This window comes from Apiotrichum porosum (assembly GCF_003942205.1).
Source record: "Apiotrichum porosum strain DSM 27194 chromosome Unknown scaffold_1, whole genome shotgun sequence".
Taxonomy (NCBI): domain Eukaryota; kingdom Fungi; phylum Basidiomycota; class Tremellomycetes; order Trichosporonales; family Trichosporonaceae; genus Apiotrichum; species Apiotrichum porosum.
In genome coordinates, this window is record NW_021167108.1 from 1,244,403 (window position 1) to 1,264,099 (window position 19,697).

General features: G+C 56.4%; 11 protein-coding genes and 2 non-coding genes across 13 annotated transcripts; 5 read left to right on the top strand and 8 right to left on the bottom strand.

Moving 5' to 3' along the window:
- Window positions 1–22: 22 nt before the first annotated feature.
- EHS24_000428 (uncharacterized protein) lies at window positions 23–1,454 on the top strand (the record flags this gene model as incomplete). Its single annotated transcript, XM_028616261.1, has 9 exons — window positions 23–30; window positions 82–125; window positions 176–281; window positions 324–392; window positions 464–576; window positions 627–738; window positions 786–923; window positions 973–1,231; window positions 1,269–1,454. The coding sequence occupies 9 exons, from the start codon at window positions 23–25 to the stop codon at window positions 1,452–1,454; spliced, it is 1,035 nt and encodes a 344-aa protein (XP_028480118.1).
- Window positions 1,455–1,586: 132 nt separating this feature from the next.
- Window positions 1,587–2,244, bottom strand: EHS24_000429 (uncharacterized protein; the record flags this gene model as incomplete). Its single annotated transcript, XM_028616262.1, has 3 exons — window positions 1,587–1,619; window positions 1,711–1,880; window positions 2,208–2,244. 3 exons carry the CDS (start codon window positions 2,242–2,244, stop codon window positions 1,587–1,589), a joined length of 240 nt encoding a protein of 79 aa, XP_028480119.1.
- A 671-nt stretch (window positions 2,245–2,915) lies between these two features.
- EHS24_000430 (uncharacterized protein) lies at window positions 2,916–5,532 on the top strand (the record flags this gene model as incomplete). The annotated part of the gene is made up of 18 exons (XM_028616263.1): window positions 2,916–3,224; window positions 3,268–3,411; window positions 3,454–3,570; window positions 3,609–3,806; window positions 3,844–3,995; window positions 4,035–4,068; window positions 4,116–4,282; window positions 4,321–4,399; window positions 4,461–4,511; window positions 4,559–4,593; window positions 4,631–4,682; window positions 4,740–4,775; window positions 4,868–4,911; window positions 4,963–5,160; window positions 5,197–5,252; window positions 5,299–5,315; window positions 5,352–5,458; window positions 5,499–5,532. 18 exons carry the CDS (start codon window positions 2,916–2,918, stop codon window positions 5,530–5,532), a joined length of 1,830 nt encoding a protein of 609 aa, XP_028480120.1.
- A 428-nt stretch (window positions 5,533–5,960) lies between these two features.
- IMP4 (snoRNA-binding rRNA-processing protein imp4) lies at window positions 5,961–7,087 on the bottom strand (the record flags this gene model as incomplete). The annotated part of the gene is made up of 6 exons (XM_028616264.1): window positions 5,961–6,061; window positions 6,114–6,187; window positions 6,231–6,616; window positions 6,666–6,775; window positions 6,840–7,029; window positions 7,085–7,087. 6 exons carry the CDS (start codon window positions 7,085–7,087, stop codon window positions 5,961–5,963), a joined length of 864 nt encoding a protein of 287 aa, XP_028480121.1.
- A 738-nt stretch (window positions 7,088–7,825) lies between these two features.
- On the top strand, window positions 7,826–10,395 carry PPN1 (Endopolyphosphatase; the record flags this gene model as incomplete). The annotated part of the gene is made up of 9 exons (XM_028616265.1): window positions 7,826–7,925; window positions 8,044–8,246; window positions 8,312–8,349; window positions 8,402–8,506; window positions 8,676–8,864; window positions 8,909–9,042; window positions 9,082–9,234; window positions 9,281–9,347; window positions 9,384–10,395. The coding sequence occupies 9 exons, from the start codon at window positions 7,826–7,828 to the stop codon at window positions 10,393–10,395; spliced, it is 2,001 nt and encodes a 666-aa protein (XP_028480122.1).
- Window positions 10,396–10,778: 383 nt separating this feature from the next.
- On the bottom strand, window positions 10,779–10,873 carry EHS24_000433. The gene has a single exon. It is a non-coding gene; the product is annotated as a tRNA-Ile (tRNA).
- Window positions 10,874–11,277: 404 nt separating this feature from the next.
- Window positions 11,278–12,051, bottom strand: EHS24_000434 (uncharacterized protein; the record flags this gene model as incomplete). Its single annotated transcript, XM_028616266.1, has 1 exon — window positions 11,278–12,051. One exon carries the CDS (start codon window positions 12,049–12,051, stop codon window positions 11,278–11,280), a length of 774 nt encoding a protein of 257 aa, XP_028480123.1.
- A 458-nt stretch (window positions 12,052–12,509) lies between these two features.
- On the bottom strand, window positions 12,510–13,329 carry EHS24_000435 (uncharacterized protein; the record flags this gene model as incomplete). Its single annotated transcript, XM_028616267.1, has 2 exons — window positions 12,510–12,693; window positions 12,731–13,329. 2 exons carry the CDS (start codon window positions 13,327–13,329, stop codon window positions 12,510–12,512), a joined length of 783 nt encoding a protein of 260 aa, XP_028480124.1.
- Window positions 13,330–13,671: 342 nt separating this feature from the next.
- Window positions 13,672–14,538, bottom strand: EHS24_000436 (uncharacterized protein; the record flags this gene model as incomplete). Its single annotated transcript, XM_028616268.1, has 1 exon — window positions 13,672–14,538. The coding sequence occupies one exon, from the start codon at window positions 14,536–14,538 to the stop codon at window positions 13,672–13,674; it is 867 nt and encodes a 288-aa protein (XP_028480125.1).
- Window positions 14,539–14,950: 412 nt separating this feature from the next.
- Window positions 14,951–15,847, bottom strand: EHS24_000437 (uncharacterized protein; the record flags this gene model as incomplete). The annotated part of the gene is made up of 1 exon (XM_028616269.1): window positions 14,951–15,847. One exon carries the CDS (start codon window positions 15,845–15,847, stop codon window positions 14,951–14,953), a length of 897 nt encoding a protein of 298 aa, XP_028480126.1.
- A 116-nt stretch (window positions 15,848–15,963) lies between these two features.
- On the bottom strand, window positions 15,964–16,900 carry EHS24_000438 (uncharacterized protein; the record flags this gene model as incomplete). The annotated part of the gene is made up of 2 exons (XM_028616270.1): window positions 15,964–15,967; window positions 16,257–16,900. The coding sequence occupies 2 exons, from the start codon at window positions 16,898–16,900 to the stop codon at window positions 15,964–15,966; spliced, it is 648 nt and encodes a 215-aa protein (XP_028480127.1).
- A 509-nt stretch (window positions 16,901–17,409) lies between these two features.
- Window positions 17,410–17,501, top strand: EHS24_000439. The gene has a single exon. It is a non-coding gene; the product is annotated as a tRNA-His (tRNA).
- A 220-nt stretch (window positions 17,502–17,721) lies between these two features.
- On the top strand, window positions 17,722–19,500 carry EHS24_000440 (uncharacterized protein; the record flags this gene model as incomplete). The annotated part of the gene is made up of 1 exon (XM_028616271.1): window positions 17,722–19,500. The coding sequence occupies one exon, from the start codon at window positions 17,722–17,724 to the stop codon at window positions 19,498–19,500; it is 1,779 nt and encodes a 592-aa protein (XP_028480128.1).
- Between the last annotated feature and the right edge of the window lie 197 nt (window positions 19,501–19,697).

Consider the following 19,697-nt stretch of genomic DNA (forward strand, 5'->3'; position numbering starts at 1 on the left):
GCATCCATACCCTTCAGTGATCATGTCTGGGTAGGTCCCCGTCCTTGTCTACGGGAAACTCCACACTGACTTTGCTGGCAGTGTTCGCGAGGCTACCCATGCTGGAAGCTGGTATACCAGTGATGGTGGGTGGATGCTGTCTGCCAGTATTTGCCACCCTGCTGACCTTGCGCAGGCTCGCAGCTCGCCGCCGAGCTCACAGCCAATCTATCCAAGGTCACCCCGCTCTCGGCCCCACCTTATAAACCCCCTGTTCTGGCTGCCAAGGCTGTCATTGCGCCGTGAGCTCGCTCCATATGGCAGGGGACTCGAGCTGACCGCAGGCACGCTGGGTACTCGTATTCTGGCCCGGCAGCGGCGTGGGCGTATGCTGCCATACCCACTGCGAAGATGTGGGTTGGTCGGTCTGATATCTACGGTTGTTGTGTAATGGGCTGCCGTGACAATCGCTAACTGGCCATAGCAAACGCGTCTTCCTCCTCGGACCCTCGCACCATGTCCATCTGAGCGGCGTTGCCTTGTCCAAGTTCGCCTCGTATGAGACGCCCGTGGGCGACATTCCCCTCGATCTACAGAGTTTGTATCACGCACATTTACCTGGCCTTGAGGTAGAAGCTGACCTACAGCCATTGCCGAGCTCCGCAGCTCTCGGCTCTTCTCCGACATGCGCGGCTCGGTCGACGAGGACGAACACTCCCTCGAGATGCACCTTCCTTACATCCGTCACATCTTCCAAGGGTACATCTTCACCGCTCGCTTCGGCACGATGGAAGCTGACTGCCCAGACGCGACGATCTCAAGCTCGTGCCCCTCCTCGTCGGGCAACCGTCGTCTAGCCAGCGTGACGCGCTCAACACCCTTCTGGCCAAGTACTGGGCAGACGAGGCGACGTTCTTCGTCATCAGCAGCGACTTTTGCCACTGGTACGTCTGGCACTCAGGCTGTGCGTCATGGATGCTGACACCAGTGCAGGGGCACCCGCTTCTCTCACACACCCTACTATCCCGGAGCAACGGACCCGTGCCACCCTGTCCCGCCTGTACCATCCGGAGCCGGGGCGGCGGCCACTGGCTCCTTGCCTATCACCAAGCGCTACGCTGGCCAGCGACCAGGAGACGCTCCCATCTGGAAATCGATCCAGTTTATGGACCACGAGGGCATGGACCTTCTCCGCAAGCCTGCTCGCCAGGGAGCCGTGGAGGAGTGGGAAGCCTATTTAGCACGCACAAAGGTGAGCTGCGGCGATTTGCGCCAAGCTGACAGCCCAGAACACAATCTGCGGTCGTAACCCCATTACCGTCCTCCTCCACCTGATCCAGCACGAGTATGCCGGCAAGCCCGGTGCCGACGACGTCACTTTCGACTTTGTGCGCTACGAGCAGAGCTCAAAGTGCAAGGACGGTCGGGACAGCTCGGTCAGCTACGTCAGCGGTATCCTTCGCCCGACGGCGTAGGCACTAGATCCAGGCGTGCGTAGGGGACTGCCATGCAGAAGATTGAAGCCCAGAAATTGAAGAGGAAGAAGGAGAGAAGAGGCGCAAAGGTAGCCGACAGCGTTCGTCAATGTTGGATGCATATTTACTCCTCTACTCCTCGTCGATGATCTTGTAGCCCTTGATCTGTGACGGGTCAGTCGTTGTTTCCATACCACTTTGCAGACGCCAGTACTTTGTTTGCGCGCATACCGTGACAGCACAGCACAAAACTCACCTTGTTGTCGCGGATCATGGCGGTGTACTTCTCGGCGAGCTCGCGGCAGTTCTCGAGGTGGTTGACGCCCTCACCGCGGTAGCACTTCTGGAGCTCGGTGCGGACGATACGGGCCTCCATGGCCCTGACCCAAGACTCGCGGATGTGCTCCTCGCGGGCCTTGATCGTTTCTGTTGGTGGCGCGAGAGTGTCGTCGACGAGAGGGAGCGTAGATGGCAACGAGGACGAGAGTGTTGTTGGAGGGGAGGCAATGGCCGACGGGAGTGGGTCACGAAGGACGGGAAGACCATAAGAATGTTTCCATGATGTTTATCGAACGCAACCAAATCGATTTGAGAGAGTGGCGAGACCAAGTTGAGGGCATGGAAAGGAAGGAAGTCCGTCAGCTCTAGATCATACACACGCAATGCGAGCCACCACGCGGAATCGACTGAACGGCAGCTGGCCAGCCGTCCAGCCGATTTCAACGGTTGAAAAGGCGTCGAGGAGTCACTCACGCCTGTACTCGTCCATGGAAGGCCTGAACTCGGTCATCGTGTCTAGATTTGTGTGCGGTAGGTGGGTGCTGTAGGTGGTCAAGGTCGAGCCCAATGAGCAGGCGCTCTTTGGTGTCAAGAGTAAGATCGGGGGACGACGGGGGCGATTTTGATCCCGTACAGCGTCGCGTGGATTTCACGCGATGTTACGTAACTTGTGTTGGCTGGGAGATTGGGAGCCAGCGGTCGAACGCCTGGCGCGCGCCTGGAGACCTGGAGGGCCTTTTGGTGGCGCGACCTGAGAACCGTCTTTGCCGTGTCCAAAATGTCGCAGTACATGATGAGAATATGAGAAACGCACCACACACGTCACGCAAAAGTAAGGCGCGTCAACTAGATTAAATAACACTCCGGGGAGGATACCTTCCTCTTCTCTCTTTCTTCGTCTCTCCAACACATCTCCCATCTCTCAATCCACCCACCATCACAAACGCCCTCCCACCCCCCCCTCATCCCATTCCCACATCCACCTCGCCTTCCCTCCTCGACCTACCTTCCTCCCTCCGTATCTAGTGGTGGTACTCATATTCCATCCCACAATCTAAAACCTCCTCATCCTTCCCTCCGCATCCTTCCTCCTCCTATCTGTCCCACCTGGGCCCCATCCTTTCCACCTCCCATCTCACACATCCACTCATCCCAAGATCTGCCCCATCTCCCAGCCTGGCCATGGAGGGCAAGATCACCCCGGTGGCCTCGGTAGTATGGCCCATTAACCCTCCATCCCTAAGGCGCATGGCCACCGATTCCAAGTACCCCCGCACACCCAGCACCGACTCTGAGTTCTCTGTCATCTCTGCCCCGACACCAGACCACATCAACACCGCCACCGCCACCACTAGCCTCCAGAAACAGAGGTGGAAGACTGGCATCAGTCCAACCTGGGGAAAGCCTTGGTCTGCTTCTCCAGAGCGTGTGTCGCCCACGACCGAGTCTCCGGCCGCCCAGCAGCAAGAGGACCTCCACCAGCGTGACGCTGTTAGTCAATCGGATGCTGATCATCGGCACTGACGCCACCCAGTTACGCACCACAGTCCTTCCTCAGACTCAGGACACGACTGCTACCGCCCTTGCAACTCCCTTCCTCCCCGGCATCAGTGGTGGTATCTGGTCTCCTCCTTCTTGGGCTACTCCGCCACCCGCCCCAGAGAAGAAGGAGGAAGACGTAAGTGGCCCTCCACTGCATCGCGCTGACTGTGTTTTGTAGAAGGACGCTCAGATTCGCTTCCTCCAGGAAAGGATTCAGCATCTTGCGATGGAAAAGGACCATGCACTGCACGACAATGTTCGCCTGTCCAACGAGGTGGAGCGCCTGTCGGCTCTCGTAAGTCTTCCCGCCTTTCGCGCCTCACCTTCCCTCAGGTCAGCGAGGTAGTCCTCTCTCCTCCTCATTGCAGCACGCCGCTCCCTTCTCCCCACTTGCGCAACAACTTTGGTACCCTTCCCTTCTCGCACTCTGTTCCTCTCCTCAACAACGGCCCCTTTCATCCTGTCGGTGCCAACGTCCCCGACCCTCGGCGCAACCTTGAACCCCTCCAACTCCAATCAACGACCGATGAAGTGAGTTTATCGTCGGGGGAATCCCACTAACTCTCAGTCTGGCGTCTACCGTCCATCCCAGATCACTATTGATCTCATTCTCAGCGGTCAGCTCGACTACATGCGTATGGACCCCAGGAGCGAGTACGACCTCATTCGCCCTCTCGTGTGGACCATTGCGCACCAGGAGCCCCGGAGCAACTCGCAGGCGTTAGTGCAGTCGGGATGTCTGAGGCTAACTCAAAACAGTGCCACGCTGAAGGTTGCGGCCAACGCCTTGGGAGTAAGTGGCTGGCACCTGCCATTGTGGCTGCTGCTGACCTACGCTAGGGACGTCTCGGCCAGCCCCCTTCCATGCCCATCACTCAGTATCTCCTCACTGTCATTCTTGAGTGGGCCAAGCCGCTCTGCTACACCTCGAACGGCAACTACCTCTGCCAACAGCTCCTCGAGAAGGGCAGCACCGAGGACAAAATCAACTTTATCAAGGTCATCTAGTGAGAGCTATAGTACCACTGTTTCAACTGACACCCAGCTCCGACCTCGTCTCCATCGCCAACAATAAGTTTGGTGCTCACGTGCTTGTCAAGGCGGTCAGCGTCAAAGAACTCGAGGTGAGTCGCCACCGTGGGCCGCTCTAACCCTCAGCCTCTAATCTCCGATGCTCTCTTCCAGTACGGTGTCTTTGAGTCCATGCAGACCGGAGCTCGCAAGATCTGGCGTCCAGTACGTTTTCAACTCGAACCACTGCTGACTTGAAGTACCTTGGCAAGTGTCGTGATGCCAACAACAAGGATATCTTCCAGAAGTACGCTATTGTTGAAGGTGGCTGTTGACATCCACAGGATCATGACCGACATGACCGGTCGCTGGTCTGACCTCGCCGTTGCCAACGAGGTAAGTCAACACGCATGGCATTGCTGATTGTGGCAGAACGGCTCCATTTCTGTTCAGCAAGTCTTTGAAGGCTGTGCCAACGAGGAGCTCATGGTCAGTTTAATCACCCTGAGGCTGGAACTGACAGACCAGGACGCTTGTTTCAAGGAGGCAAGTTGACGAATCTTGATCCAAGCTGACTTTAGATCCTCGAGGATATCTCGCCTGTCGCCAACAATCAATTCGGACAGTGAGCTTGCAAATATCGTTAACATCGTTCCCGAGTCTGACTCTTCGCCAGTTTTGTCATCAACAAGCTGTTGAACTTCCATGAGCCGCTCGTCAAGGGCGTGTCTCACGCCATTCTCACGGCCTATCCGCCCCTGGCGACCAACCATCACGGTGTTCAGTTTGTGGAGTTTGTGCTCAGCTCCAGTCGTCTTCTTCAACGCACCAACATTGTCAAGTACCTCGAATCACTGTGTTCACAGCAGAATGGGTACGTTATAGAGTGCGTTTGTCTCTAACCCGACAGCCGCACTGCCGCCATTGTTACCGTCGCCAACTCGTCTGTTGGCCGCGGTCATCTTCGTGAGTTCCACAGTGATTGTCAATGCATAAACTGACACGCGATCAGAGAGTGTTCTCCGTCAAGTGCGTAACAATCCATGACCTGTACTGACCCAGCAGGTGCCTCCCTCTGAACGCGTCCTCATGAGTCGCATTCACAGCACCTGTCGCCAGTACCAGACCACTCTTCGCAACTCCCAGAGTGGTAATGAACTCCTCCGCAGCCTGTAAGTGTGGAGCTATTAGCTTCTTGTTGACTCCCCGCAGCGGCATCATCAACACTCCGGCTAGGCGCAGTTGAGTTTTGGAAGCCATGTCTCCATAACGAATCATCAGATGTCCCAACTGCACGCTTGTGGCTTGTGCTCGCGCCCAAGCCCATGTCCCCCCCTCAACGTCCCGTCCCGTTCCCAAAAGAGATCCCTCCATCAACCGTTGTAGCCTGTTGAACCGCCTCCAGGTTTCCCCCTCTTGTTCCCTTACCTCATTGTCAACCCTCCTAGCCCATTGTCATAGTCAGACAAGAGTCACACATGTTTTAGTCTCCCTGTTCTCGTGGGTGGTAGTCGGAAAGGTGTCACACGCGCCACACTCTCCTCCCTCGATGTTACAATTCCCTTTGTCACAAACGCTGGGCAGGGCAGACGTCCCAATGCAATGGTGACTGCATGCTGTTGTACAACAAGAAGCCTCGAAGGAGGCAGTGTAAATAACGTCTCTCACACTCGCTCAGAAGTGAGTACGTTTCTTGGAAGTCTGCATGTAGGGACGGAGGAGCCACTCGACGTCGGCCTCGGTCTGGTCCACTGTTCCCTGGCGAATCTCGTAGGCTGGCGGGCACGCGTGAGCTTGGAACTGGGTGCCAATCGGGGACAAACTTACGCTTGGCCTCAAAGCGAGGGCCGACCTCGGCGAGCTGGACGTCCTTGTGCGACGTCTTGGCAAAGACGTGATGACTGGATTGTCAGCTTGTGGGGAAGGACAGGAGAGGTAGCTCACCGGAAGGAGATAAAGTCGCGCTCGTTGGCAAAGGTCATGACACGCTTGGCGTCCTCCTTCGGCACGGGGAACAGTGCCTTGAGGATGCTGGCCACACGCTCGCCGAGGCGGGTGGAGAAGCCGTCAAAGATGAGGTGCGGGTACTGCTCCGAGACGGTCGACTGCTGGGCGCTGACGTCGTGGCGGAGGGTGACGTTGTGCAGGGTCATGCTGAGCGTGGGGCCGTGGGGCAGGTGGGAGATGATGAGGGCATCGGGCACACCGCGGTGCTCGTGCACGAGGAGGAGGTCGGTGACGCCCTGCGAGAGACACGTCTGGACGAGGTCCTTCATGACAGTGTTACCGCGGTTGAGGCGGATGGCGTTGGGGAACACGAGGCGCATTTCCTGTACGCTGTCAGCTGCAATTTCCGAGCTTTACCAGCTGCAAGCTTACCTTGGAGAACTGGAGGAGACGCGACGAGGGGTCGCGCGACGTGGTGAGCACGACCTTGGGGTCGTATGTGCCGACCTTTGCGTACTCGTCGTCGACGTGCGAGCGGGGGTCTGCAGGCAAGGTGTGTCAGTGGCGAGTTCGGTGTGGATCCCGCCTTTGCAGCTCTGTACTCACCGGTCTGAGCCTCGTCCAGAACAAGGTCCTTGCCAATCGTGCGCGCATCGTTGCGAAGCTCGGTAGGCAGCTGCTTGCCCTGCGCGACGAGGTCCTTGATACGCTGCTTGCGCTCAAAGACACTGCGCTCCTGCGCCTCGTGCGACTTTTTGAAAATGTACTCGCGGCGCTCACGCGACTGTCGCCTGAGCTGGGGGGAAAGGTCAGTTCTGCAGGTAATAGACGGTAAGTGAGGGAGCACCTACCATGATGGGCGAGATGGATGGGGGTTGGTTGGTTAGAAAGGTAAGGAGAGGTTGTTGCTGCTGCAGTAGTCGACCTCCACACTCAAAATCTCGACGCCGTGATCGACCTGGGGTTTCGCGGGCCTAATTTTGATAACGCAAATTGCCATCGCAGCGCGCCTGGCAAAACGCGTGCAAAGTGTTAAAGTGTACGAGTGTCTAAAATATCTGCTTGCCGATCACGTGCATGCATTCATTGTATTTACTGCGGCGCTGCTGGCAGAGCCAGGTGCAGCCTGGTGAGTGATCCAGTGACGTTGCGTGCGTGCGTGGTTGAGCGGTTGGGCGGCGGCTGCGGCGGACGCGGGTGGAGGGAGAGGAAAGAAACACGTTCGTTTTGTTTCATCCAGTCGCTTGGAAGCATCGTCCACAGGCAGCAACCCGTTCCGCAGCTGCTGAATCGCTCCCCCTCTGCACTCCACCACGCTCCCCACACCCCATCGCACTCCACCCATCTCCCCTCCTCACCATTGGAGCCCACTCTCTCTTATAGCGCTTTAAAGCGCCAGACCTCTTGTGCGCTTTGGACGTCCTCACGCGACCCAGCTCTGCCCGCAGCATTCTCCGAGCCAGCCACCCTGCCGAGCCAAAGACCCACAGGACCGTCAGGACGTCTGACACACATTCATCCCAACGCCGTCGTCACTCCTCGCCATCGCATCTCCACTTCTCACGCATCCCCACTCCACTACACCCACCACCATGCGCGCCGAAGCCGTCGTTGCCGTGCTTGCACTCGCATGCGGCGTCGTCGCCGAGCAAATGCCCTTAAGCGCACCAACGGCGGAGCTCAAGAAACGCAGTTAGTTTTAAGCCTCTCTGGGCGGCGGCCGTCCCACCCCACCCAACCCAACCCCGGGTGGGGTTCATGCCTCGCCGCCTTGCCAAGAATATACATCCCCTGCTCACACCACCAACAGAGCTCAAAGGCCGTTTCCTACACATTACAGACTTCCACCCCGACACCCATTACAAGACGGGCGCCACATTCGACTCTGGCTGCCACCGACTACCCGGCGAAAAGGCCAAGAGCAGCCATGGCAGCGGTGGCAAGGGCAAGAGCAAGTCGCGGCTCGAAGACTTTGATGGCCAGCTCAATGCCACGGACAAAGACGACGACGATGTCAGTGACGAGCGGCTAGACCGTGGCGCCGTGGCACAGAGAGCGACGTTGTTGACACCACACAGGACGAGGACGTTGCGGGCAAGTGGGGCAACATTTTGGCGTACGTGATCAGCTCTCCGCAGGCCCCGGATGCAAGCTGACCTCTTTCACAGAGACTGTGACTCGCCCATGACCCTTGTGGACCTCACATTCGAGTGGCTCAAGAAGGAGTGGGTCGACGAGATCGACTTCGTCGTTTGGACAGGAGACAGTGCTCGGTACGTGTTGTTCATGGCCCGATGCCGACGCTGCACGCGGGGCGTTGGGGCACCAGACGCCAGGCGCCTCCGTCACCTCGCATATCGCATCGCGTCATTACACCTCCAGTCGTGTGGAGGCCGTGTTGTGTGCCTGCCCCTTGTGCGTTGCCTGTGCTGACAGACACAGGCATGACATCGACCGTGACATTCCCCGAACACCAAAGGAGATCTTCAGCTCGAACCGCATGATGGCCCAGAAGATGATTGATGTGTTTGGCAAGAACTTCCCAATCGTGCCTACTCTTGGAAACAATGACATTTGGCCTCACAACATTATCCAGCCAGGCCCCAACCGGATCACCGAGGAGTTTTTAAAGTGCGTTACCACCATTGCCTGCCGGTGTACTAACTCACGCCCAGAATCTGGAAGCACTGGATCCCCGAGGACGACCGCCATGTCTTTGAGCGTGGCGCCTACTTTGCTGTAGAGGTCATTCCAGACCAACTTGCCGTTATTTCCCTCAACACCCTGTTTTGGTTCCAATCGAACTCTGGTAGGTGTTGTTTTGTAGTCCGCACCTAACAAATCCCAGCTGTGGACGGTTGCAAGGACCGCTCAAACGACCCCGGTGCGCTCGAGATGGATTGGCTCGAGGTCCAGCTCAACTTGTTCCGCGACCGGGGCATGCAGGTCTGGCTCATTGGCCACGTCCCGCCTCACCAGGGCGTCTTCTATGACAACTGCTGTACGTACCGATTGTGGATTCGCAAAGTGCCTCTACTGACGAGCAGACCTCCGCTACGGTGATCTTGCTCTGCGGTTCCAGGACACTATTGTCGGTCACCTCTTCGGCCATCAGTGAGTTTGACGTCGAAAGTCCAAACTGACTTGCAGGAATGTTGACCACTTCTTCTTCCTCGACGTCCCCGAGCTCAACGACGCGTTCGCCCCGAGCAAGAAAGACTTTGACATTATGGAGATTCCTGACGCCATGCTCAACGGCAGCAGCGTCGAGGACTTTACCTTCATTGGCCCCGAGCTTCGTCATGGTGGACACAACCTCAACTCTGGCCGCCTCAAGGTCCTGGGAAGGGGCAGTAGCAAGAAGGCCGAATCTATGAAGAAGGACCTGCAGGACTCGTGGGACCTGCTGCCTCCAGTCACCGACCTCAAGTACAAGGACTATGCTGTCATGAACGTTGGCCCCTCCGTCATCCCCACCTACATTCCCTCGGCTCGTATCTTTTCGTACAACATCACGGGCGTCACCCTCGAGGCCGACTCGCAGGTGATGTTCATCAATCTCCCACCCGACGAAGAAGACGAGGAAGATCTCGCAGAGATTGAGATCACCAAGAAGGATTGCAAGAAGCCTGAGAACGAGGACAAGCCCCGGTGCGCGTTCAAGAACAAGCCCCGATACTCGTCACCCGAGTCGCCCTCGCGCTCCAACAAGCCTCTCAGTGCCCTGGGTTATACCCAGTTCTTCCTTCCCACCATCGAGAAGCAGAACAAGCAGCCCGCCTACCAGATTGAATACTCTACCTTCAAGCCCAAGAGCCTCCTCCCAGAGGCGCTGTCGGGTGTGCCTCTCACTCAGCCACCACCGGTCCCGTACCACCTGCTCCCTGGATACGACCCGTCCATCGAGAGGCTCTCCCCAGAGGACCTGTCCTCGCTCGACGACGACGAGTCGGCGGACAGCCTCGTCAAGGGCAAGAAGGGCAAGAAGGGTGACCCAAAGGCCAAGTTCCTCAAGGAGATCAAGCGCATCACCCCATGGAAGATGAACGACCTGACCATCAAGAGCTATGTCAAGTTTGCGCGGACACTCATGGAGGACAAGAAAAAGTGGAAAAAGTTTGTCCACTTCATGTTCGTGTCGTCGGGCGAGGGCGACGAGTAGAGACAGCGACGGCGCGGGGCGGGGTATCACCAACCACAGCAACAATACAACTACAACCACCAGTATATCGATTACGTCCCATGTAACAGTAGAGAGGGCCATTAGCCATATGCATACATAACTAGCTACCGGAGAGTTGGGAGCCTGCTGTTGTCAACAGTGTCGACACTAGTGCGACGCCAAGAAGTTAGTCGCGTGAAGACGGCGCGCGAAGTTTGCCGGTTACAGCCGGCTGTCGGCGCGCACGCAGATCAGCGCTAGTGCCGATCTTCGTGGCACTCGTCTCACCACATCCATCTTCTACCAGTTGTACACTTGTTCTCCATTCCCTTCCATCCACCACGCCGCAAAAGACGCACACGAGCAACGCAGCAAAAGATAGATGACCACTGACAGGATCGAACTGCCGACCTCCGCATGGACTAGTAACCAAGACTGGGTATTAGTACGATGCTCTAACCAGCTGAGCTAAGCGGCCGTCATGTTCATGACAATGCCGTGCAGACTGCAGGCTGTTCGACGCTTGTCGAGGCGTTGGGAGCACATTCTGTTGCTGTCGATGCGTGTGGGTGGATGTTGGATGGCTGCAATTAAGCGGGCACGGATCACTTGACGCAATATACACACATGCGGTCACATTGTGGGTCGATCCAGTCGCTCGTACATCTCTGAGCCGCTACACATCGCAGTCCTAGGCCCACTTCTTGTTCTGAGTTCCTGTCGGGGTTGCGGCGACGGCAACTCTTGCCAACGATTTAGATCCAAGGCATATCGCGGTACATGTCGAGGACTTCGGTGGCCTGGAGTTGAGCGTCGCGGACCGCCGCCTCCAAAATGGTCCGAAGCCTGGCTGCGCAGTTGCGCCGCAAGAAACATCTGCCACTAGAAGGTCAAGAACGTCGATTCCGGTACCACGGTACAGAAAGGTGATGCCCCTAGCAACCTTGGGGCTGCCAAATTGATAAACCACTTCGAATCGGCAATTCGGTACTCGGAACAGCGGTTGCGTACGCACTTCTTGAGGAACCCGCCGTAGCTGTGCTCCAGCATGTGATCTGCTCTAGACTTAAAAGCGTTGGCGTCGAGGTTGGTCTCACGGACGTGATACATGAGGAGGAGCTTGGCCTGGGCGATAGGAGCGTTGGCTTGGAGCACGGTGCAAAGCCAGTCTGGCACTTCTTTCTTGGTTGTTTCGTGCAACAGGTGAAAACTAAGGATGTTCATTTGGTCGACCTCCTCGGCAAGCGTGGCAAAACAAAAGGGGACAAAGTAGCTTCCGGCTCTCTTGTAGGCCTCGCAAACCTTTTCAATGACGCTCGTGAGGTCGTAGGCGTCCGCAATAACGTTCATGTCCACCAACGTCTCCGCCTCATGAGGCAGGTGGTCGAAAAGCGGCAGGCTATGGGTTGTCCTGTGAATGATTTGGAAGGTTGCCTTGAGACCATTGGAAGTCGCTGACGGCAGGGGGATGATGGATCTGTTCGAGGATGAATCTTGATGCTCCTCTGTAGGAGGGGGGAGCGACTTCAGATCACGGAAAAAGGAAGAGGCGACGACGAGCGGTTCCCACGGAAAAGCGAAGAGGACGCCGTCGGCCGCCTCAAAAACAGGGAGACCGACTGCATTAAAGTCAGGTTCGGTGCCGGGGGACGTCATGGGTGTTGATTGATGACTGGGGACGGTATAGAGTGGCCAAGTGTTTGGGAGTTCAGGCGTGGGAAATGAGGAGGTAATCGAGAAAGTCAAGGTGATGGTGGTGGCATGGGTCGACGTGGAGCGTGTACTGTAGCACTCCCTCGACGCCCAGGTTGCGCCCTCAAAATTCTAGCTTCTCGATAACCCCCTCTATCACTCTACCTGTGCATGTCGTATTGGAATGGGCTTACAAGCAAGCAAGAGAAAGAACAAGGGGGTACAAGAACATTTCCGGTATTTTCTGGACATTTCGCCCCATTTTCGCTGCAAGATTGATTGACTGTAATGCTGTACCGGAAAACGACCGACAGCCTTGCGGAATGGTTTCCGAGAGTGACTAACGCCAAGTCAGACCCAAGGAAGCGTTTTAAGAGCTCCGGTGCTGTGGAATCTGTCCACACCTTTCCGGAGAATGATGCTCAGCCGCATATGGCAGGTAGAGCACGAGACGGAGGACAGATGACCAGCGATGACACCATAAGCCCCTTCTCCATAGCGTTGGCGTATAACAACTTCCAGTTCATCGATTTTTTGGAGGGCCAGTGCGAAGAAGGACAGGTGACTGAAAGTCTGGTACTCAGTGCAAGGGAGGTAACGGCACCACTTCTGAAATCCATAGTAGCTGTGCCGGGCTACGCACGTTGCCTCCGACCGAAAGGCGTGGATCTTGTCCTCTCGTTGTTTGTACAGTTGGGAGAGTCTGTAATGCGCGGCAGGGGCTTTGGCGGAGAGGATAGCGTTGAGCCATTCGGACATCTGCTTCTCGGGAGTCTTCAGGAGGTGCTGGCTACACGACTCCATTTCGTCCTCGTCCTGACGAAGGGCGGCTAGGGCGAACCGACGACCGGCGTCCTCGAGGATGTTGGCGCAGGAAGAGATAGGTTTGAGAACGGCGACGGGATCAAGATCATAGGCGTCGACAAGAGTGATAAGATCGATGAGGACTTGCGGATCCGTGGGTGGTGTCATTCCCAATGGTTCTCCGGTGGCGACCGAATTGATGGCATGAAAGGCGACTTTGAGAGCCTGTGACGTGGCGGCCGGAAGCGGTATGACGAGTTCAGAGTCGGAATGGCCTTGGGAGCCGCCAGCGGGGACTGGAAGGGACTGGAGGTCTTGGAAGAACGACGACACAGCCACGAGGGGCTCCCATGGGAAGCTGAAACAAACTCCGTCGGCCGCTTCAAAGATGGGTAGACCGGTGGTATTGAAATCGGGATCGAGGTTCAGCGACGACATTATGACATGTCTTGGGTGCTACACCGAGAGTGTGTGTGAATGAAAGATGGAGAAGATGGAAGAGGCCAAAGAGGTCAGCGGAGGAGGGATGAGGAGACGCTGAAACGTGGAAAGGGCATGGGAAGCTGGGAAGAGGGCGCGTCTGTCAATGCGCACAAGATGTCTCCGCCGCCCAGCAGTTTAGAAGTCCTCACCACATGTCCTGGACGACTGTTGAATTGTGAAGGTCTGACCACGTGCACTAAACCGGCGATGCACAGCATTGGTGGTTACATGTCTCTATATACAGGTGTTTTCTCCTTTTGTATGTACAGTTTCTCCCATGGAGGAAGGAACGGTCACTTAGAACCATGGCTCGAAATGGTGCAGTTTGAGAATTCCGTCGGTTCCCGGCCGAGCCGACCCTACAGCGTCCGACATCAGCTGGGACATGCGACCAGCACAAGTTGGGCACCCAATGCCGGCCACTACGGCATCAATGATTACTTGAGGACCGTGTCCAGCTTCAATAAACGATATGGCACGAGTGATCTCCTTGAAGGCAAGTGAACAGAAGTTGTCCCACTTGGTGCTTGGGGAGCACGGGGGTTCCCTTCGGCACGATTTATTGAATAAGTGGTACTTGGATAGCGCCAGAATTTTGGCCTTATGCTTGAATAGCTTGACCGTAATATGCGTCTTGTGGTATTCACGGAGCCTGTGTAGCTTTGCGCGGGCGACGGGACTCTTGATCCACAAGAGGAAGTCGATTTCTGGATGTATTTGGGCAGCCCTCATTACTGCATGCGCTGCAAGCTCGATTTTGGCAACGTCCCGGAGGGCCATAGCCATAGTAAATACCACAAAGGGATCGTTGCTTAATTTATAAAGACATTCAAGGACGGCGTTGAGGTCATACGCGTCGGCGATGATGAACACTTCCTCGAGATGCTCGTACGGAAAGGGTTTGACCTTCTGCCGAGGCCACTTGTTCGGCGAGAGCACCTGAAACACGAGTTTGAGCGCGATAGAGGTCGCTGAGAGAAGTGGAATAACTTCCTGGGTGTCCGGATCATCACAGGGTGGGAGTGGAATGCTCGTGAGGTCCCGAAAGAACGAAGAGTTGGTGACAAGCGGTTCCCAGGGAAAGCGGAAACAGACGCCGTCGGCCGCCTGGAAGATGGGATGACCAGGGGTGTTGAAGTCGGGATCTATGTTGAGGGACGCCATGGCCAGTGATTGAACACGATGTTAAAAGTAGAAGTGGGATACGGAAAGGAGGGTGAGCTTGAAGCTGCTGGACTGTGAACTCAATGATGTGAAGACGGAGCACACCATTATCGCACCGAACCTGGTCCTGTTGTTCTGTTGTGAGGAAGGATTCTGGGCTACGCCCCAGCGTCATCGAACGCCCAAGCATCATCGACCTCCTTCATGTCAGCACCGATGCACACAACCTATTCCGCATCCTACCATTCGTGCATCGAACTGTCCAACGCTCTTGTATCGCACGAGAACTAGAAGCAAGATGAATTTCAGTCATTTTCTGCATGTTCCGCCACACACCCACAGACTAATTTCATTCATCGGCCGAAGGCACTGCCTACTGAAATCCTTCTTAGGCCAACACCACTGTCTCACCTCAAACCCAAGGAATACTCCTGTAGCAGTTCTTGATGTATGTCCAGTCGTATCGACTGTACACGCGGGCTTCCCTCAGAAGATCTAGGAGGCGGGAGGCGCAGTGGAGGCACTTCAAACTTGCGGTCACAGCGGGTTCAATGACGTCGTGGCCGTGTCCTCGGTGCATGAGAACCACGGCCCGCGAAATCTTGCGATAAGCCAGTGCTTCGAAGGAGGGCCATGCCTTGAACTCGGAACATCCCTGCTGACAGCCCTTCTGACGGCACGTCTGGAGGAACCCCCTGTACGAATTCTTGGCGAGGAACCGGGCGCGCTCGTCAAAGCGTTCAATATTGACCGCGTGAAAGTTTGCGATTTTGGTGAACTTGTAGCTAGCTTGCGGGGCCTTTGTTGACAGGACATCCTTCATCCAATCTTCCAAGGGATAACTGGACGACGCCAAGATATAGGTCATGACATTCTCCATGCCGTTGACATCGTGTAATACGGCAAACAGGGTGAAAGACGTCTTCCAGTTCCTGTTGGCTGTGTAGATCGTTTGAAGAGTCTCGAGGACAATGTTGAGATCGTAGGCGTCAGCGACCGTGACGACGTCGACAAGGTGAGAGAGGTCGCTGAGGTCGCTGGTGGGAACCCTGACAGAGGTATCACCAATCGACTTGAGCACAAGGAAGGCAGTCCTCAGTCCCTTTGAAAGGGCTGAAAGCAGTGGAATGACGGGTGGCAGATCCTGGTCTTGGGCGGGTGGGAGTCGGACGGTCTGGAGGTCCCGAAAGAACGACGATACAGCCACAAGAGGTTTCCATGGAAAGCGGAAACACACCCCATCTGAGGACTGAAAGATCGGGGCATCTTCCGGAGTGGTGAAGGCGGGGTCGAAGACGAGAGGCTCCATTGTGACAGATGGTTCGGTGGCAAAACCGAGACGAAGACGTGGAAGTTGTTGAGCTTTGTTGCAAAAGTGGGCGCAGATGTGTTTCCAAGTGACCTCATCGGTACATATACATGCTTCTATCTGCACAAACTTCAGTCTACACGGTTGCTGCCATCACGCCCATGGAAGATCTTGGTGTTGTGCCACAACGTCTCTCGGCTTGTGAGGGCGGCTATAAGCCAGGGCATTCCGGAGGAGTTCCGTCATACGTGCGGCACAGTCGTCGCATTTGATATCGGCCGTCGCTTTCTCGACCATATCCTTGACGTTTCCGTTGTGTAGGTTGACGACAGCGCGTGTGAGTTTGCGGCTTGCTAGCGCACGGAAGCTGGCCCAACTTCTGTACTCAGGACACTGCTGGGTTCGGCACGTGGGGAGAAATCCGGGGTATTCGTTGCGTGACTTCAGCTCGACTTGGTCCTGAAAGCGGCCAACGTCCATTTTGTCATCGAAGAACTCGAATAGTGTAAGGAGCTTGGAATGGGCGAGGGGAGCTGTGGTGGACAGGAAAGAGTCGACCCATGAAGGCAATCCATAGTCTCCATGACCTTCATTCTGGTACTTGTCCAAAAGCTTTATTGCGGTGGCATCCGCCTTGGCAGTGTCTTGTAAGATAAGAGCCAGGAGGAGGGCCACATAATAGCTCTTTCGGGTGAAATACGCCTTGAAGAGTGGTTCAAAAATGGCTTCCAAGTCGTACACGTCCGCAACAGCAATGACTTCCGGAATGTGTTTGGATCGGTAGGTCGAAGGAACTGACAGGAGGGCTCCGCTTGCGAGCGAATCGGCCACAAGGAATATGGTCTTGAGTGCCTTTGAGGTTGCTGAAGGAAGGGGGATCACAGCGTCCTGGTCACCTGGGGGCAGAGGAAGAGACTGGAGATTGCGAAAGAACGAGGATATGGCGACCAGCGGTTCCCACGGAAAACGGAAACAGACGTCATCCGAGGCTTGGAATATCGGCGCGTCCTCGGGAGTTGTGAAGTCTGGATCAAACACCAGAGGCGCGTTCATTGCTGGGACAGAGGGACAGAGGAGTTGATGGTTTGAAAGTGGCTAGAGTGGTGATGGAAATCGGTTGACTGGATGTGATGAGGACATTTGACTCCGCCGCTCTGTTCACCCCCCCGCAAGTGGCATACCCCTAGGCTGGTCGCGCGCTCATCAGTTCAGCGTTACGCACCATGGCTGTACCAACGCCTCAGTACTGCACCCCCTAACGTCGATAACGTTTACAATGGATCAGTACATGTATAGGATCTCTCAATACGGCCAGGTGGCCTGAAAGAGTGCCCACTGTGGCGTAATTAGACCCATTTTCGACAATTTTCGGTCCGCCAGTTTTGGTGGACATAAGTCTCCCATTAATATCATTGCATCCTGCCGATGCTCTGAGGACAATATCACATCATAGATGGGTACCACTGTAACCCCTGGAGGTAGAAGAATTCTCGTCCAATGCTATAACTGGCCCAGACTTTGCCACTAGTTTTTCTTTGGCCTTCAGCGACGAACGTCCGTCGGCTCGTATAGTGTAGGTGGTTATCATTGGTCGTTGTGGTTCGCAGCAATCTCATCATCTGACCCGACCGCTGTTCGACTCAGCGTGCGAGCACACCCCCTCTTTTGCCGCTCTCGCCATCTATCTTGCACCTTTTGCTGCGCTCGAGGGAACAAGGAAGGAACAGAACGAGCGAGAGCCACACTTGAACTGTAGGAGCGGGACCAAATACGGCCCAGTCCGACGGGGCTCCAAAGTCGTCGGCCGGCGTGTACCCGGGCCTCTTCGCGATCTGTCGACATGGCTGGCCTGGTCGTCTTCACTGTCGCCCACCATGACCCAAGATATCACTAGCGACTCGCTCACCCTTCCCCCACCCCCTATCGACGAGTACCCCTACAACCTTGGCAGCTATTCAAAGACCGTGACAACATCGTCCCCCGACGCGCAGCGATGGTTTAACCGCGGTCTTACCTGGACTTATGCGTTCCACCACCTCGAAGCTGTCCGTTGCTTCAAGTATGCCGCGGCATGTGACCCGTCATGTGCCATGGCATACTGGGGTATTGCCTATGCTGCCGGTCCCAACTACAACAAGACGTGGGAGAACTTCGACACTGAGGAGCTGCGGTCGGCGCTTATCGAGTGCCACCTCGCTGCCCTCCGTGCGGCCGAGTTGGCGACCGCGCCGCAAGAGAAAGCCTTGACGGCTGCCCTCGTGAAGCGCTTCCCCCTGCGGCGCGCTGATATCGACACACGGATCCTCACGGCGGACGGCCCAAAATGCGACGAGCTCGGCCAGTGGAACAGGGTCTACGCCGACGAGATGGCCAAGGTCTACAAAGACTACCCCGACAACCTCGACGTGGCGGCCGTGTACGCCGACTCGCTTATGCAGCTTGCGCCATGGGAGCTGTGGGACATCCAGACTGGCGCACCGCGTGAGAGGAGCCAGACGCTGCTCATCAAGGAGGTTCTCGAGCGTGCGCTCGAGCAATCTGCCGCCATGTCACATCCTGGTGTTCTCCACTTCTACATTCACCTCATGGAGCTCTCGCCCTGGCCTGAGCGTGCGCTGCAGGCATCAGATGCTCTTCTCGGCCTGGTTCCTGACGGAGGTCACCTGCAACACATGCCAGGCCACATTGACTTGTTGGTCGGCGACTATCGCCGTGCCATTGCTGGCAATCTGCTGGCGATCGAGGCAGACGAAAAGTACGTTCACCACGGCACTGCGAACGACTTTTACGCCTTCTATCGTCTGCACGACTACACGTTCCCCATTTACGCAGCCATGTTCTCGGGTCAGTTCAAGGTCGCCATGGACACGGTCGAGCGCATGGAGACGTCGCTCTCGGACGAGTTCCTCCGCATCCCCTCGCCCCCCATGATCGACTGGATGGAGGGCTTCAAGACGTACCGCATCGAGGTGCTGGTGCGCTTTGGCAAGTGGGACGACCTGCTCGCACTGCCATTCCCGGACGACAGGGAGTTCTACTGTGTCACCACAACGTTCATGCACTACGGCCGTGCCCTGGCGCTCGGCCTAACCGGCCGCCTCGACGAGGCGGATGCCGAGCAAAAGCTCTTCCGCGAGGCTCGCGCTGCCATCAAACCGAGTCGTCAGGCCTTTCCCAACCAGTGGCAGGACATTCTCAACGTGGCCGAGGAGATGCTCCAAGGAGAGCTCGTGTACCGCAAGGGCAACTTTGAGGAGGGCTTCGCGCACCTCCGCAAGTCGATCCACTACGCGGACAACCTGGTGTATGCCGAGCCGTGGGGCTGGCTCCAGCCACCAAGGCACGCGTATGCAGCTCTGCTTCTCGAGCAGAACCGGGTCGAGGACGCTGCCAAGGTGTATGCCGAGGACCTGGGCTTCTCGACATCGCTGCCCCGAGCAGTCCGTCACCCCAACAATGTCTGGGCTCTGCACGGCTACCACGAGTGTCTGGTGCGACTGGGACGCACCGCAGAGGCCAGCATGCTTGTGCCCCAGCTCAGCGTTGCACTCGCAGTGGCTGACGTGCCCATCGAGTCGTCGTGCTACTGCCGTCGGGTCAAGAAGGACTGCAATGGGGCATCGGAGTGTGCCGAGGCTTGTTCCAAGTTGTGAAGGAAGAGGTGCGCAGGTGTGCGGAGACGGGGATAGAAGGTAGATCAGTACAGCATGCTATCAATTGACACACAGCTCCTGGTTACTGATGAGATCCTTACTTCTGACCTGTGAAACGATCTCATCAGTGACGGGGTGAGATGCATTCTTGGGGGTCCCAAGTCTCTCACATCAGGTGTCAGCCAGGGGAGACGTCC